The sequence below is a fragment of the Harmonia axyridis genome, chromosome 6, assembly GCF_914767665.1.
Source record: "Harmonia axyridis chromosome 6, icHarAxyr1.1, whole genome shotgun sequence".
Classification (NCBI taxonomy): Eukaryota; Metazoa; Arthropoda; class Insecta; order Coleoptera; family Coccinellidae; genus Harmonia; species Harmonia axyridis.
Genome location: NC_059506.1, coordinates 21,486,316 through 21,505,984, shown reverse-complemented (window position 1 = coordinate 21,505,984; position 19,669 = coordinate 21,486,316). Strand labels below are relative to the sequence as shown.

General features: G+C 33.0%; 1 protein-coding gene across 3 annotated transcripts in view; it reads left to right on the top strand.

Annotated features, from left to right (window-relative positions):
- The window catches only part of LOC123682513 (runt-related transcription factor 1), a 101,939-nt gene that overhangs the window by 43,287 nt on the left and 38,983 nt on the right, over window positions 1-19,669 (top strand). For all 3 annotated transcript variants that reach the window (XM_045621157.1, XM_045621156.1, XM_045621158.1), the window contains exon 4: window positions 8,238-8,351. In XM_045621157.1, coding sequence (XP_045477113.1) covers window positions 8,238-8,351 — 114 coding nt within the window. The remainder of the gene's footprint in view (window positions 1-8,237; window positions 8,352-19,669) is intronic.

The window sequence follows — 19,669 nt, the reverse complement described above, 5'->3', positions numbered from 1 at the left end:
AATCCACTGTTCTCGTGGTCGAGAATTTGAATACGAATCATCATAGCAAATTATGCAGTAGGTACCATTCCAGATCATTACAGCTGCCACTGTCGGTATCTTGCGTTTTGCCTTTTCCTGATTCTAATATTTTTCCTTACTTTTCTCCTTGCCTTTAGCATTTACTTTTCTTGTATCTTTGTTTTTTCTGTCTAGTCCTTCTAATGTCTTCATCTGTTTTGTCTTTTTTTGCCTGTTCTTCAGCCAATACATATTTTCTGGCATGTCGGTTAAAATAGTCGTCTTTCGTAAACATCGTTTTCAAGAATTCGATGTAAGGTCGTGCGGGCAATTCAATTTCCCTTATCACTGTTTCAACAGATTTGCCGTCGTTGATAAAAGCAAGCCAGCTTGACGTAACAATTGTCTCGGAGGTCTTACCTATCTTTGTCTTACGCTTATAGTTTTACATACGATTGAAAGTCGATTGGGGTAAGTATTTCCGAGGAATAACCAGCCGCGGCAGAAAGGAACTTATGAACCCAAATTACTTTTATATACGAACATTGACACAATCTAACAGAATCAATTGAAACAATACTAAAGCAATAAGATTCCTTACTTATGTAACAACAATTTTGGAAATTTACTCATGAATATGTCTATAATTAATGAAGATAGACCAAATAGTTTAAACATGAAAAAAATTACTCACGTGGCGTTTTGAGATCACATGCACACAGCTACTCAACCACCGTCGCCAGGGTAATAAAAATTACTGCCAAATTTGCACTCCACTTGGTGCTTTATTTGCATGACTTGCTATCTTTTTTTCTTAAAATATTATTACCATCGGAACAAGTTACCCCGGGAACTTCCAGCCCAGCTATTCCATATTGAAAAATTCATGTTATTTGAAAATTTATGTGAGATATACAAATCAGTCAGGTTGTTCCTTGTATTCAACTGTTAGGAAAGTGCTGATTTGAAGATGTCTATATTGAATCTAATTGTTCTTGTCAAAGGCTCAGTATTTTCGATAATTTGCGAGAATAGATTATAGCCTAAAAACAATATCCTAGAGAAAAACGGTCATTTTCTTAGAGCTCACCACTCGAGGGGAGTTGAGGATAAAAGCAAGTTAACCAATATTTCCCTAACAAGAGATCCATTTCCGTTAATCGAAAAAAATCTCTCAATAATAATCGGATAGGAGCTTATGCCAAAAATTGAATGCAATAATTGATGTGGATACGGAAACCCTTCAATTCAATATCTTATCTTCGACGGTCTGACAATGTATCTGATCTCGGTCTACGCTTAGGTACATGCGGGATGCCAACAGTGCTTGGTAAAGGCTAACCGTCAAAGGTTCACCGCAGTTCAGCCATCCGACGGTGAGGGTCACCACATTGCCGTTCCATTCTTACATGTTGCCTAGCCTGCTGCTGTGAGCCTAGAGCTGATGTGGTGTTTAAGTCCTCTTTGGATATCTTCGAGGATTTGGTTATTATAATTAGAGCGATATGCAGAGCTGTGATCGATAATTTCAAGATGAAAATTATTTAAGCGATGACTTTTACTGCTTACCTAAAAAAGAGATTCTTCGATTTTATTATGAATGTTCAATTGCATACTAGAAGATAATGATCCATTCGAATTCAATAGTGTATACAGTATCTAAAAAACACCGTGATTTTGTGATGAAAATTGAGGTGGGTATTTGGTATACATTTTTTTGAAAAACCACCCCAGAAAAGTTACACCCTTCCGATGAAAAAAAAAATTTTTCTTTTTTAGTTTCCACGTTTATTGATCTAAAGATACGAAACTTTAATTTGTCAATAGAACTTCACATTTTGGAATATTTGCAAGTCTGAAGTATGTTTAAAAGAGGTTGAAATAGTCCACCCCTAAAATATTTTTTGTTACAATTTTTTTATTGGATGAACATTTTTCTTTTGAAAAAACATTGCTGAAAAGCGAATTTATTTCATTACATTCTTATCTTCACAAGTTTTTCTGAAAGCAAGCTCATTATTTTATTATTTATTGTTATTATAAGTTTATTGAATTATTATTATTTTGAACAAGAGCCAATCAAATTTTGCTTTTACTAGGCTACGACTTTTACAACTAAAACAATAGTGAACAAACAATATACAATAACCTGTCGAATATCGACACTACAATTATTATATTTATTGAAATCTGTTCTGGTTATCTTCGGAGGGGTGAAACTTTTGTGTGGGAGGTTTTTCAAAAAAAAATGTATACCAAGTATTCACCTTAATTTCCGTCACAGAATCACTCCTACATTTTTTGTTTTTTCGAAATCAGTAGCAGATATGACAAAGCCACAAAAAAACAAGAAGTGTAGTACTGGACTCAATTTAAACTAAACTACCACTCTGTATAGATGCTGATGAACATGATTGCCTATTATTAGCAGATAAAATAATTCTAAAACAATCAAAATCGATTCTTCTTACGAATGACATAAAAACGTACAATAAGAATAAGTACATTGGCAACATAGCAAAGGTCGACAATACAAAGCTTAAAAATTGCCTGTTTTGTGTACATATTTGAACAGGGTGTTCCTGAATTGGAAGTACAAACGAAAATGATAGATTCATTCTAAGAAAAAAGTTCTATGAACTGAAGCACACAAACGTTTTGGTTTCGAGATAAGGGGTGTTAAAGTTTTTCGTGGAACACTGGTAGTTTAGTTTAAATTGAGTCCAGTACTACACTTCTTGTTTTTTTGTGGCTTTGTCATATCTGCTACTGATTTCGAAAAAACAAATTTTGAACAATTCTCTAGTAATCCAACTCATTATGGAGATCCAGTTAGTAAGCTGTGATGAATAAATTATTTATGAGTTTCGGTACTTATTTACCCAATCTGTAACGAATATTGATCACAAAAAAAATAAAACTACAAGAAACACCATGTATCTCGAAAACAAAACGTTTGCGGGCCTATGTTAAAATAGTAATTTACGTAACAAGTCCGGAAAATAGGGTTTTTTTGGACGAATAGACAAAATTCCAGGACGAGCGTAAGCGAGTCCTGGAAGTCTGTGAGTCCAAAAAAAACATTTTCGGGCGTGTTGCGTACAATATTTTTTCGGCAACCATTTAAAATAACACTATCGCTGCTGCTTTCCATATTTTATTACGATTGCGATAAAAAAACATGCAAATTTTTGACAACTAATTTCATATGAACTGTCAGCCGTTATCTCGGTTGTTATGGATTCTATGATTCTTTTCCGGCCTAGTCCGGGAAGTACGTACTTTCCGGACTAGGCCGGGAAATGCTACTTTCTCAGAGAAAAAGCGTCCGGGAAGTGAGCACTTCCCGGACGGTTGCCGAAAAAGACTTTTTCTTGAAATTATTCAAGGATTCTTTTATTTTCCAATTAACACCATGTATCTCAGCTTCGCCATCCGTGACGTCATGCCATGGCATAATAAAATGTACTACATAATGAAGAATAACATAAGACTATACGTAAACTACAGAAATAATAATAGTTTCTGACGGCATATATTTCCACATCTCATTTTGAGAAATAGTTAAAATCAGTCAATATAATTCGAAAGTTTCATCTTATTATCTTATTATTCATCAGTTCAGTGAACTAAATCGTTTGAGACCACTTTTGATTCAAAATTCTAAAATTGCAGACATTTGAACAGAATTATACTCCACTATTCTTCTAGAACAAGCGCGCTAAAAGAAATCCATGAGTGTTATTTTCGTGAGTCCATCTGCAAACGAACCTCCTCACATCCATATGTTGACCCAGGAAAAATTCGCTTTTTTGCGTAAGATTGGTACATGCCCACCCGTCAGATTTTTGCCAGAAATGAGAAATTGTGGCTTTTGTTGACTTGAACTTGAAATCGAAGACTACTATTTTTACTGTTGACAACAAGAATCAAGGGTGGCAGGTGGCAGGGCTATCTCTAGCCATTTGAAATATACAATGTAGTTGCTATGACAATTATCAATCACCATTAGCAGATATTTGCAAGGATAAAAAACAAGAAGTATAACGAAAAAAAAAGGAAATTACTAACGTCTGGAGCTTTTTATTGTTCTCTTATTTTTTTCGATATTCTTCTTGAATATTTTCTCTTTTTGCAATTATCTATAGTTCACCGGTTCTGATGACGCATCAACATGAAATTTTGCGTCAAGCATGAAATGAAATAAAACAAAATTTTTCCCACAAATATAAAAAAGTATGTTATTTATTTTGTTTTATTTTCTTCATCTCCACGATTTTTTTTTAAGTAACGATTGAATCTGTTGGAAAAATACTTCACATTGTTATTTTATATCTACTTGCAAAATCCCAATTCAACTCAGTTGGATATGTCGTCACTGAAATATTAGCTTTTTTGATATTCTGATTGAATTTATTATCTTTCTTCTGACCTTATCAACACTTAATTCTGTATATAGATTGAAATTGTTGTTATTCAAATACAGGCTAAATCTCAACCAGATCGACTTTGTTTTCACGAAAATATGGGGCCTTGCTTTTCCAATATTTTTCTTGAATATTCTACGACTCTTATTACGTGATCAGCTAGCAACTAAGCATGAAACATGACATTGTTTTTTGATATCTCTTTACAAAAATCTCAACTTCGTCGCTTTTGGGGGCAGGAAGAAGTAGTGTATAATTTACTTCGATATCCTTCTTGAATTTTTTCTGATTCGACCAACGCGATCAGCATGAATTCGACCACAAATTCGTCATCGGCTAGTCGAATTCTTTCAAACCATTAGCGGCTCATAATTCTCTAATTACAGACATAGATAAGAATTGAGGGATCTGTTTAGGAAATGAGAGATCAAAATAAAACATACAGAACAGGTCTTTATGAGGGTAGTCGTGTTTATAATTTTATTTCTGAATTTTTGTATTTTCATTTCTCTCCTTTTTTGTTTTCCCCACTACATACATGTATGACCGAAACTGAATTTTGAAATTAATATTGTTTTTTTTTTCTTTTTAAATGTTTAGATATTCAATGAATTCAAGGTTAGATAGAACAGTGCATCCGGCCTGGATGCACTGATTCTTGCCCATTCTGCGATAGAATATGTATTTTGTTCGAAGAATAAAAAGCCTTTATTATTATTACTAGCTGACCCGGCAAACTTCATACCGCCCTATAATCAAGAAATGTCTGTTACCTTTTCATCTGAGTTAAGTTAATTTCTTTATTATGTTCGAGCAACACAATGCAGGGGCTTCATTTTTAAACTTAAATGCCTTGCAATATTGACAAATAACGTTCATTAGTCCAATAGCAACGATATGCAGTGTACTGTAGTCAATTTCTTTGTTATAATTAAATGCAGCTCTATAGGGGTTAAACGCAACACTTCTATTTTGTTGGTTCCGGTTCCATCGATTCCGTTCAACTTCATTCCGCGTTTCTCGTTGCTCATCAGTTTGACTTGCTTTTGTATTTCTTTGACTTGCAGCATTACGGGTTCTGCGACTTAAGTTTGTACGTCTAATTGCCGGCATCTTTAGAAACAAAATTCAACAGAAAATAAAAAAAGGAACTTGAAATTATAAACTCTGAATAAGAATTTATCGTACTACAATTATAATATTTGATTGCCATTTTGCAACCTTATTGCGGATCTGTGGATAGATTAAAAACGATAAAAATCGGGATTTAAAAATAGGGGTTGATCGTATAAAAGTGAAAATTGAGAGAGATATGAAATTTTTTATTCTGTCATGACAAATTAAAAATAATTCTTACCAAAAAAATTGAAGTTTATAATTAACAAATAAAAAAAAGTGGTTAATCGTAGAGGGATGAAAAAGTGAGAGTATAATCAGATTTTTTTTTAAGTCGACACAATAAAAAAAAAATTTTTGCCAAGAAATTAAAGTTTATAATTCACAAAAAAAAATAGGGATTGATCGTAGAGGGGTGAAAATTGAGAGTAATATGGATTTTTCATTTAAAGTCATGATAGAATAAAAAAAAATTTTTGCCAAAAAATTGAAGCTTATAATTAACAAATAAAAAATGAGGGTTGAACGTAGAGGGGTGAAAAATTGAGTGTCATATGAAATTTTTCATTATAAGTCATGACAAAATAAAAAAAAATTCTTGCAAAAAAAATAAAACTTTTTAATTACCAAATAAAAAATAGGGGTTGATCGTAGAGGGGTGAAAATTGAAAATTTAGGGTTGCATGTATTTTTGTATGATGTATCATAAAAAAATAAAGACAAAAAATTTTGTCTGAAAAATAAAAAAAAAAAATTAAGGGGTGGACCACCCTTAACATTTAGGGGGATGAAAAATAGATGTTGTCCGATTCTCCTCCCTGACTAATATCCTCGCTAAGGATCACGAAAATCGGTCGAGCCGTTTCGGAGGAGTTCGATTACGCACCCCGTGACAGAAGAATTTTATATATTAGATTATTTTTATATTCCGCTTTTTTTTCCGTTTCTACGGCATAACTCGAGTAAACAGCAACTCCGCTCCAAGGTTAAACTCTCCCACGCCTCACATGCTTGATACCCAGACAATTTACTTCACATCAGAAGACGTCAACCCCAGTGGGGTTGCACACCCTCAGCACCACCCTGTACCTGTCGCGGTTCTGTCTTGATTCCATTTCAGGCCTCAAGTAGATCGCGTGAGCCCCCAACACCGTAGCACACCTCTGCGGTACGCCCTCTTTACCTATAAAAGAACGAAGTGAAAATGACAGGTTGATTGAAGGGATGCATCGCCTGATGATTTCTACTGGCGTCGAGATCGAAACATGTCGACATTCTCCTGTTTTTCGCGTGTTTGGTGTGTATCAGCGATTTGGAGTTATGACACCATTTCATTCATGATTTTCGAGGAAATGTATACAGGGTGTCTACTTTAAAAAGTCGAAAACTTCAAGGCGAGATTCTACATGTGATTTTCAATAAAAAACGTCATGTAACACATGATCGAAAATTGACGGTTATTCTTCATTTTGTGTTTTTACGGAATATCTGATTTTTTTTTCAATAAAATCAATCACACTACAGTTATCCTTGTAGTCTCATCAAATTTGGTTACATATCTCAAAAAAAATCGTGAAATTGGCTATAACATAAAAATTTTCTTGTGCCAAAAAATTTCTTACTGCGGGCGTGGTAAGCAGATAATCATTACTATTCTTAGGTTAACAATATCAATCATATTTTTCCAATAGGTTTATAGATGAAAAATGAATGATTGTGAACATGTTTTCTACTCGGCACAAACTACCCCATTCAGTGAATTTTCGAATGACATATATTAACTTTTATACTAGCTGCTTATTTTCGGCCTCAATATCATGGCGAACATAATAACAAGGAAATTTAAGAAATTATGCAAACATCATTATCTTCCATTTTAAAGCTCTTAATGATTGAATCAGTTGTTTTCCTCGATTGAATATTGGAGTTACTCTCACTAGAAGTGTTAATTCATTTGTTGAGTCAAACGAATCGACTAAATTTTATTGATACATATCATAAGAAAGAAGTAAAGAGAGAGTACAAAATGCTGAAAACACGCTGGGTCAGGATTGTCAGGAAAGATTGGCATACAAACATAGGGGAATTGAACTGGATATTGATTCTGTGATAGAGTATGAATAGAAGATTCTTGGAATTTGTATTATAAAAACACAAAAATGAACTATACAACTAGAAAATGATTTGATTTTCCTTTCACAATAACTGTTTCTGAGTCATTAGTTTGTAGCCATGTTATATTTATGTCTTTTCTGATCATTATGATCACACATTAAATTATTGAATGTTTTCTGACGAGAAAAAAGTGTGTTGTTGTTTTCAAATGTTCTTTGTTGTGTATATATGTTTTATAAGTATTTATTTTGGATAACATTATTTTTATGTACCTGACAACCTCTCTTTCGATACAGAATGAAATTTGAGGACGGGTTAAAAGTCAACGAATCAATTCATATCGTTTGAGACTATTCTCAAGTCAAAATTCCAAAATCATACAGACATTGTGTCGAAATTATAGAGCGATTTGTCCTGAAACGAACTTTGTGAACAGAAATTGCGTACTACGATCGAATAACCAACCGCTTTTGGGGTGAGTGTGTCATAAAACAAGGGATGAGCATTTTTCTGGCAGAGAAGATGATTTGAAGTCTTCATTAGTCGTTCCCAATATCTAACACAAAATATTTTTTTCAGGAAAGAGCTTCACACTCACAATCATGATCTCTTCAACGCCTCCACAAGTAGCAACCTACAATAAAGCTATCAAGGTCACAGTTGATGGTCCAAGGGAGCCCAGATCAAAAACAAGTGAGTATGTCAATTTGTCTTTCTTCTTATTGCTTATCCCTAATCTCAAAAATCGATTCTTAAATGGATTGAATTTTATATAAAAAAAATTTCAAATAATGAAATTGTAAACTCTGTATTCAATTCTTTTCAACTATTACTGAATGGAGAGTTGAATGATTATTCAAACTTTTATTCGTAATTTCACGAATGATAAATTACTCAACTAACCACTCATTACCAGTCCTGAATATGATATTCATGAATACTAAGGAATATTCATAAATTCAGTATCAAGATTTCAGGGCTTCATTACCGAACTACAGAGCATTAAAATTTCAGTTGATTTTTTCTTCATAGCTCATAGTTTTTGAGATATTAAGATCAAGTTTGAAATACAGTTTCATTAGGTTTCTTATTTTAGTTGATCTTTAAAGAAACTTGTAATTCAGATCACAAACCAAATATATTGGGTTTTTCGTTTTCATTGTGATAATACGTTCCTACCATTATTTAAAATTTTTAACGAATTACAAAAAATTGTTCAACTTCTCTGAAATTTATTGAGGTCGTCATCAATTCATTATTTATGGAATCTCAATACCTGCAATGATCATGCCGATTATTCATTCTTTATCACAAAATTTCATTGAAAAAGACAATGATCAAATGGATTCTGAGAACATTAAAACCTTCAAGAATACATTCATGTTTAATTCTACGAAAGAAAAGAATATTGAAGCTGAATGAAGTTATCTCACCCCCATAGTGGTTAAGTTGGAAAATGAATTTCCAAGTCTGTATGCCAAAAATGATAACTGAAAAAATTTTGAATTTCGAATAATGCAATCCGCAATTATTCTAATACATATTCAAGGATGACTGTAATATTCAAATTCATGATTCCCAGCCCTATATCATACTCATAATCCCCATGAAATTTCGGAATACCCCACTTGTCATCTACTTCCTAATCTATCTATATATATAAAAATGAATCCCTTTTTCCCTTGGTCACGGCATCACGTGTGAATGGCTGGACCGATTTCACTAATTCTTTTTTGTTGTATTTGTTATTATTAGGAGAAGGTTCTTATGTAAGAAAAAAATACGAAAGTTGCACAGGAAACTAGAACATTTCACTTTAAAAAAAAAAATGTGTCACTGGCAGTAATATTGACGTAGTTGACATTAAAACAAAGAAGTGTAGTTTATATGCTCTTTGCGAACTTTTTTAATAAAATAATGTATCACTGGCAGTGATATTTACGTAGTTAACATTAAAACAAAGAAACGTTAGCCAAATTAATATAGTGTTGGAAAGTTTTGATAGACCATTTTCATACTTTTACAAAAGAATAGGTACTAAATTTTTTTTTCATTTTCAGTTCCAAACCGAAGGAACCATAAAATATTTGGAATGTTTCCAAATATTAAATTTGATTTATTTGAAATGTTTCCAAATATTTTGTTGGTTTCTTTTATTTGGCTTATCTTAAATCGATAATATTAGTAGGTATTAAGTACAGATGAGTAATATTATCCCTTTGAAACTGTATGCGTGAAAAGTATATTGCCAGTTTTAGGCACAACATGTCAATAAATGAACACTACTCACTAGGCTATCTGACCGGCGAAAAAAATTCTGGGTATACCATTTGAAAAAACGGACTTATTGACATTTTTTAAAGGTCATTTTTTAGGAATGAAGGAGACGTTCAATAAGTGATCCGTAAATTTTCTGAAGACTTGAAAACTTCTCAGGAATTCAATAAAATAAATCACACAATTATTTAGAACAATTTTCAAGATATGATCTCTAGTTCAAAGTTTAAACCAATATTATCATCCATGAAATTTCTTGATAAAAGTTGCCTACGTCAAAAAGTAGGTAGATATCACAGATATGATGACAAGTGGGGTATTTTGAAAGCAGAATTTCATGGAGATTGTGAGTATGATATAGGAATCGGGCATTATCATTGAAAAAAAATATGGGAGTATCGTGTTTCTCCACTTTCTGACCGGCTTGTAGAGTTAAAAATAATTTGAGCTTATGCGCCGAGTACTGTCGATTCCGTCTAAATTTGAATCATTCTCCTAGCCCAAATTTCCAAGAATTATCAACTGATGGAACATTGACACTCCCTGGAATGGACATGGACTATAACAATTTGTTTCTTCAAAATTAAATAAAGCTATATTGACATCATTCCGAGGAAAAGTATAATATTATTATAGTTATTTATAATACAAGTGCAGAAGGCGTTGATATTCTTCCACGAGTTCAAAATTCAAAAACGAGCCACGAAGTGGCAAGTTTTTGAATGAATGAGTGGTAGAATGAGTCTTCTTTATGAGTATTATTCATTATTTTCTCTAATTCATTGCATTCTTATTGAAATTAATGAAATATTTCCATAAATATCATTTAATGATTTTTGCATTGAAAAATGTTGGTTGGCGGAAAGTTCGGAGTACCAACATATAATAATAAAATATAACCGTGAAAACTGTGCGTTTCTGATATATTCTCGCACGATTTTGTTCTACAAGATGTGAAAGAATGAACGGAATAACCACAGAATTAGAGAAATTAATTAAAAAGGAAAAGCACTATTCCTTCTTGAAATTTTTTATGACTTGAAGATGACAAAGAATCGTGTAAAATCTGTTAAGATTTCTTCGAACAGAATCCGAATGTTCACAGCGAAGGCTGTCATAAAATGGAAAAAGAGAATCTGACCTCACAAGAAGAAGTAATGTATACGTTGGGACACAAGCAATGCGGGAGTTGAAACAGAGATACATAAAACTGAGTGAAATGAAGCTTACTGGAAGTTCTAAAGGAATACCGCACATAACTAAATTTTATATCTCTCTGCAAACTCATAGAAGTGTCGGAATACCGTCTTGAACCCACCCGTTTCAATTAACGTATCAGTTTCAAAGGTTTTCATCGCTTTGTTTGTGTAAATGTGTTTGACGCCCAAATCAGTGTGTTGCTCAACTAAAACTAAGGACATTGTTCAATTGACAGCACAGTTAAATCAGTTCCAGATTCTGATTTATTGATCATTGAATAATTCAGAAATATTTGATCGATTTGATGAACTAAAAAACTTAAAATAGGAATATCGTTCGAAATCCCAGACTGATAATCATAGAAAGAGGGAGTATACGAGGGAGTAAGTGAAATGAGTCCCCAACATGAACTATTAAATATATCACAATCCAACAACATCGTCTAACCATATTGGGGCACGTGAAAATTGCGTATACTCTCTCTATGTTCATTATTATGTTCAAAATCCATGTCATTATTCGTCAAAAATGGGGAAAAACTAGTTTATCTTCATTCTTTGTCTGTAAGCGGTGGATCTCTATTGACTCTGACTAAATCCGAATTTTAACAAGTGAATTTGATGACAAAAACGATTTGTCAAAAAATGTACAGGTACATTATTATGAATAATTCCAAACAAATTAATTTCCATAAAAATATTAATATTTAGGACAGACGCTTTATGTGACTTCTTCAAGTTTAATATCGAAATGTTATCTACTGAAGCCACTGTTGGTGCAACAATGGTCATAAACAGTAAAGTATTCGAGAAAATTACTTTGTTTTATTTTATAAATCATTAAGTGAATTGCGCTGGGATTTTCAATTGAATCAAGTGAAAATATATTGAATGATTAGGATCAAGAATCATAGGTAATACACGCTCTATTTACTTCAACTGAAATTTTTGTACGAGCAAATTCTTTCATTACTTAGCCCTTTCACTTTTAATTAACTTTCAATTCCATTTTTTTTCTTGAATACATTATCTGCAGTAAAACTTCAGAAAAAAGTTGAAGATAAAGGCCAATATCACGTTAATCAACGAAAAATTGGCTAAATTTCGATATTTACTTCATTGTCCAAGAAAAACCTACGAGCAGAGCCGCCGCCAGATATGTAGGCGCCCCGGCGAAATAAAATTTCGCTGTCCTATTGGATTAATATGTTTTGTTTTACGTTTTAGAAGGATGGCCGAAATTTTGGACTTCAAGCAAATGAAAACTCTCTATCACGCATTAATTGAGTCCCATTTATCATACGGCATTCTGGGTTGGGGTGCAGCATATGATTGACGGCCGCCTCAACAGGCTGAAAATAATACAAAAATCGTTCATCAAAATTATCCTAAGAAAAAGCAGAATGTACAGTGCATCCCATTTTGGGTGAGACTGCCAGGTTTCTCGCTTATTATTTAAGATAGAGCCTTGCGGTTTTCACGTTCCTCTCCTACTTTTTCGTGAAACTCAAGTTGGTCTAATCAGATTGTGCATAACTGTTTCCGTTCAAAAGATACAGGGTGATTTTGGAAATTGATACTTTTCGGACCCCTCCTTTATCTCCGAAGTTATTAGAAATAATGCTGAGGTAAAAACTACATCTGAATCAGAATTTTGCGTAGAATCCAGTGGCGTACTCAATTTTTTTTTTCGGGGTATGGTTTTGAAGATTCAACACAAACCTATATTTTTTTCAATGGAACATCCTATATATCATTACCTCGTTGAATTCGTTATTTTTTTCCCTTCAAAATAATATATGATACTATATAGGTAGGATGGTCAGAAATGTTAAAAAAACACTAAAACATAAAATAATAATGATTTTTTGTTAATGGACAATGGATTTTCCATATGAAAAAAAAGGATTAATTGGATAATTTTCATTTGTGATTTTTATTTATAGTAGAGTAAGCAAACAAATATAATACAGTCATCACTAATATGAAAAATATTGAACAGTTTAAGCTGTAAGATATCATGCAATACTTATGAATTTTTGTATTGTTGTTATTAGGTAGGTACCTACGTTTTATTTTTCATGTTAGTGATGAGTGTATTATCTTTGTTAGCTTACTCTACTATTTATAAAAATCACAAATTAAAATTATCCAATTGAACCTTTTTTTCATATGGGAAATCCATTGCTCATTAACAAAAAAATCATCATTATTTGATGTTTTAGTGTTTTTTCAACATTTCTGACCATCCTACCTATATAGGTAGGATGGTCAGAAATGTTGAAAAAACACTAAAGCATCATATATCATTTTGAAGGGAAAAAATAACGAATTCAACGAGGTAATGATATATAGGGTGTTCCATTGAAAAAAATATAGGTTTGTGTTGAATCTTCAAAACCATACCCCGAAAAAAAAATTGAGTACGCCACCGGATTCTACGCAAAATTCTGATTCAGATGTAGTTTTTACCTCAGCATTATTTCTAATAACTTCGGAGATAAAGGAAGGGTCCGAAAAGTATCAATTTCCAAAATCACCCTGTATCTCTTGAACGGAAACAGTTATGCAAAATCTGATTAGACCAACTTGAGTTTCACGAAAAAGTAGGAAAGGAACGTGAAAACCGCAAGGCTCTATCTTAAATAACAAGCGAGAAACCTGGCTGTCTCACCCAAAATGGGATGCTCTGTACAGCAGTGAACGGACGTATAAAGAAGCGGAAGTTATGGATCTGGCACAACTGTATCCATTTAAGACTCTGATGGATATTCATAAAAATAAAAATGATATAACACATTCTACTCACATATATCACACGAGAATAAAAGGTACTCGTCCCACTACTATAAGAGCTGAAAAGACAATTGGCCAAAGATGCAACCAATACTTGGCTCCAAGAATATTCAGCATTCTACCTGAAGATATAAGGAATATCCAAAATTGTTATCAGTTTAAATGCAAGCTAAAAATATGGATAAAAAACACCGAAAGAACACTACTCTACAATATTATGAACTCTATATGAATAATAAAATAAATGCATATATATTACTTACCTGAAACTTGACAAACTGCTTGATAACTGAGAATTTACCCGACTTGTGACATAATACACGAATATGGTTATTGATCACCTGAATTGCGACACTGAACTGAACTGAATTGGACTATTCACACTGGATTGAGAAGAGACCGAAAATGGAATCTTCTTACCTACACACTAAGGCTAATGTAAAATTTTGGGATATTTGTGATTTTACTCACAGAAAACCATTTCACTTGGTTTTCTCTATTTTTTGTATAGATATTCATGTCATTAGTCCCTCATATATATCGATAGTTTAATTTGAGGGAGTACTTTTTGTTTAATTCATGTATCTGTAAACTTTGATGATGAATATATGTTATGTTATGTTATGTTATTTTCCAGAAAAAACATTGTTTATGGCAGCTGTGGGCTCCGTGAAAAAACCTATTATTACTGAATATTTTTCGATTTGTTGAGCTACATATACATGATGTTCCACCATTGACCGGAAGCCCTATTACGGTTAAGCGCTGAAATTTTCAGTTTTTTTTTGAGACAGCAACATTAGGCTCCATTGAACTACCTATATTCTCAAATTGTTTGGGAAGATTGCTCAAAACTTACCGTTTTTGAGATGTATCGATTTTTCATAAATTGAAGAGTCTTTGGGAAAACCTAATAACTTTGAAATGAATGAATTCATTTATTTTGAAAATGTATACTACATTAACGGAGGTGAGTACTGAGTTCTCGCTAATGAATGGAACTCTACTAGGTGTTCAAAATGAGGCAATTAATGGATATCTACTAGAAACGTTAATATTGGGCATAATCCAAATGACATACCCTATTATTTATATTCTCATATAGTAGAAAATTTTTCGAATATAATAAAATTTGCCTACTTTTAAAATCACAAAATAAATGGTATACCATTTGGAAAGTCCGATATTAATTAATGAATCGTCTCATTTTGAACACTCAGTAGAGTTCTCATAATGATTTTCAAAAAGTCATCGGTACTTACGTCCGTTCTTCTAGTGTTCACTTTCAAAATCTCATTCAAATTGATTCGTTCAAAGTTATTAGGTGTTCCAATGACCCCTCAATTCATGGAAAATCAAAATATCCCAAAAATAGTGAGGTTAAGGAAATCGGGTTAATTTATTCCATATAACCTGAAATATCAACAAAAACCGGGTTTTTCGTAATGAAAAAACATGGTCATTTTCATTTTTTTTTTTTGTACACCCTGCGTATTTTCAAACAATTTGAGCATATATTGAAAAAACATTCAGAATATAACTGTAATAGAGCGTCGAGTCAATGTTTATGCTCTCTGTTCATTTCAGCGCTTTCGAAATCAAGCGCAGTCCCAAGGGGGGTCAAGGGGGTCATTCCACTCCCCCAAAATGGAACCACCTAACACTTAATATGCGTTTCAAGCAGACAATGTACGAAATGGTCCCATAAGGAAACTTGAAGCCCATAACGGCCCCCCCAAGATTTAAGGCTAGGATCGCCCTTGTTTGAAATGCGCTTCAAGACAACTCTCAGATCACGATACACTTACACGCGCTATGCTAATATTCGTCCCTAATTTCGTTTTTCACGCGCAGCTACGTCACTTTCGAGCATTTAAAAATAAATGTTTTCAATATCTTTTGAAAGAACTAATTGAACATAGCTTCATTCAAGGAAATTATTATAATGTTTAAGTTCAATTGAGGACTATAATAATACAACTCTTTATTGATTTATTTCAAGGTTTCGGCTCAATTTTGAGCCTTTTTCAGTTTAACCGAATAAGGCTTAAAATTTAGCAATAAACCATTTGACCCGTAATGGAACAGCCTTATTATAATTTCTAAATTTTTTCAAACGCAGTTCGATTTTGGTCAGATATTAAGATTATTTTAATCTATATTCTATATATCAGAGAAATAATGAAAAAATGAAAGTTTTCTGAGAAATAAATTTTTTTTCAGACATCCAACTATCCTTGCATGTAATTGAACAATTCAGGTTTAATTGCATACTAAAACTAAACTAATTTTTTTCAATCCCTTTTGATATAACAGATTGAACATTGTTTAAATTTTCATTCATTGCAAAATACTAAAATTTTCAGTAATATCGTTAATTTTTTCAGACATTCATCTGTCCTAGCATGTTATTGAACAATATGGGTATTCAATTGACTTGTCAAGTTGTTTACGAGTACCTACTGACCATATAAATATAGCAAAAAATGGACTTCCGCAGAAAAATCATGGTTTTCTTACTAATCGAGTTATAGCGTTCAAATTTAGATGTTTACATTTGCAAAGTATCACAGTATCATTAAATAAATAATTCATTCGTCCATCAAATTCATTTTTTTCCCAAATTTTAAGTTCAAATTTCCTCAAAACCGGGAGCTCTACGAAGAATCGGTGAACGGTGCCATAATTGACGATCTATGATTAGCCGAATTTCGATCTCACCCGAAAAATTTTTTGTCCAACAATTTTCTTAAAATTTTCCATACCTAACCCTTAGAAAATTTTCAAAAAAATAAAAGGTCCTTCATGGGAATATTGTATCATTTTATTGATTGATTCAACTATGTTAATTACGAAAATGCTTCCAGTTGGGCGATCAGTACGTTATTTGATAAATTATGGGCAGAAATCTGAAATTTTTCAAAGAATTGTAGCTACAATCCATCAAAGTAGGCCACAAGTCAAAATTCCATTGCGTCGCGTACAGGCTCTAAAGCCACTGCGATTAATATTTATGATACAATATACTACATTATTATTATTATTATTATTTCATTGTACCGTTTTAATATCGTCTTGAAGGTGACGTCAAATTCCCCTCTCCAGAAGGTGGGCATCGGTACAAAAATGAAGATTTTTTTTTGCATTCGTTAGTAACTATTTGTAACACCATAATTTTCGTTGTACTTCAAGGGTACTGGTAAAAAAATATCGCATTCTACTAGGGTGGTAACTTCACGTTTTTTTTCCATATTTCCGATTTTTCCGGGAAAAAAGATTTATTTTGGATGTCTTTCGTTAGTAACTGTTCGTAACACCAAAATTTTTGTTTGTAATCTAACCTATAATGAAGAAATATCAATCCGGAAACGCGAAGTTAAGAAGAAAGCTAAGAAACATGAAACATGAAGTTAGTGAAAGAAAAAGATGTTTCTTAGAGATGTATCATATCAACAGGTTTGGCGTTTGATATGATACATCTCTAAGAAACATGAGACATGAAGTTAGTGGAAGAAATAGATGCTTCTTACAGATGTATCATATCAAACGCCAAACCTGTTCGAACACCAAAGGATACGATCGATAACGAGTCTCAAGGTGTATACGAGAAACCATGTTCCGCATGTCCTAGAACATACATAGGACAAACCAACAAACGTATAACTAACACAGTATATGAGCACCAACTCGCAATACGCCAAGAAGATCCAACATCTGCCCTATTCAAACACTACTCTGAAACAGGACATAACGTTAATTTTGATGCAAGACCATCTCTGCAGAGAAAACCCTCACATGTAGGATAATCCGTGAAGCACTACAGATCGAAAAACGACCCAATTGCCTCAACAAACGGGATGATGGTCAAAGATTACCTAACACTTGGAAACCTTTGATTTTCCGTCTCATGGCAACACATCGATCGATAACTCAGCCCCCGACAATAACCCGATCGACAGTTCAGCCTCACACCACCCGTACCAGGCTCCCAGTTGCCACCCTATCGATATCAACCCGATCGATGACTCGAAGTCACATGACAACAACACAACCGGTTCCTGCACGATCGATAACAACTCGATCGACAACAAATCGATCTATAACAACTTGATCAATGACTGAAAGTTACCTAACAACTACGCAACCCTCATATTCCCATATGAGGGGTGGTATTGCCAATTACAGATTTTGTTAGGAACGTAATTTTTGTGTAACAAATATTCACTAACGAAGAACTATTGGGAGCAAAAAATGGCGATTTTCAGTGGATGTAGCTTGTAACTTCGAATTTCAGGGGTATCATTTTTTTGTGTGACAAATGGTAACTAATGAAGTACTATCGGAAACAAAAGAGAAATATAGAATTTTCGTAAAGATGGTTGCTAACACAGCTTATATATAACGGATATAAACGAAATTTTTTGTGTCACAAATAGTTACTAACGAAGTTCTATCGAAAGCAAAAGAAAATATATAATTTTTGAAAAAGTGGGTGCTTATTTATCATTTTAGGGATGATTTTCCTATTATAGGAAAGGTTACAAACGAAAATTTCTGTTCAACCAACAGTTACGAATGATAGACATTCAAACTGATTTTTTTTGAGAAATATTGAAAAACACGCGAAGTTCGCACCCCAGCGGAGCAAGTCTAGGAGTGTTAGTCCAGTGGATTATCCTGTTGTTCAACTCCCATAGCTGGACCGCAGCTTTATATTGCTATTCTTCCTAGCCCACAGAAAGGTTTAGGTCCAGCAGGTGTTAACCTTGATGCACTTTTTGCAAGTCCATAAGCTTTTTTTTTTCCTTCAACCCCACAGTGCCCAGGTACCCATAGTAGAGTCACTATATTGCCTCTGGCCAGTTTCTTTATGGTGTTACGGCACTCCCAAGTCAACAGAGACCCCTGGCAGTTACAAATACTTACTAACGAGTTACTAACGAATGCAAAAAAAAATTCTTCATTCTCGAAAAAGTGGGTGCTAACTCTGCAATTTGGGGGTGATATTTTTTCATTACAGTTAGTTTACAAATGAAAATTTTTGTCTTACAAACGGTTACTAACGATGGACTTTCAAACTGATTTTTTTTTGAGAAATATCGAAAAAAATTTAAAAGTTTGCATCCTAGCGTGAAGCGATATTTTTCTATCTATCTATAAACGAAAATTTTTGTGTTATGAATAGTTACTAACGAGTTAGTAATTAATGCAATAAAAAAATTTTTTTTTCGAAAAAGTGGGTGCCTACTTCACGGACGCTATTCTCTTTCGTGGTGAAGATTTTTTGTTGACTGACCCCAATGACACAGTTTCTGAGAAATCTTGAGATTGGAAATTTCACGATATAATTTTTTTCAAATTTTCCAATTTCACGATGTCCACAAGTAGTTTTCAAATGATTGAGAAAATTTAGTGTCATATTATTTTTAATGCTTCGGCAACATAGACACTTTTTATCTGTTCAGATAATTATAGACGATTTCCTGCTGTTTCCTTGAACAAACATAAGAACTTCAATTCAACTAATTTCGTAATATATTTGCATAAAAAAAATATATATATATATATATATATATACCTAAAAATAGCATTTTACATACTACATATATTATACATTCAGTACCAAAGTGGTTTCATTTTATAATAAATTAAAAATAAATAAAAAAATATACAGAATTGCACATAATGTGAAGGATTTTGTTACTCCCAGCCCAGTTATTCAGCCATCGTTTGTGATTA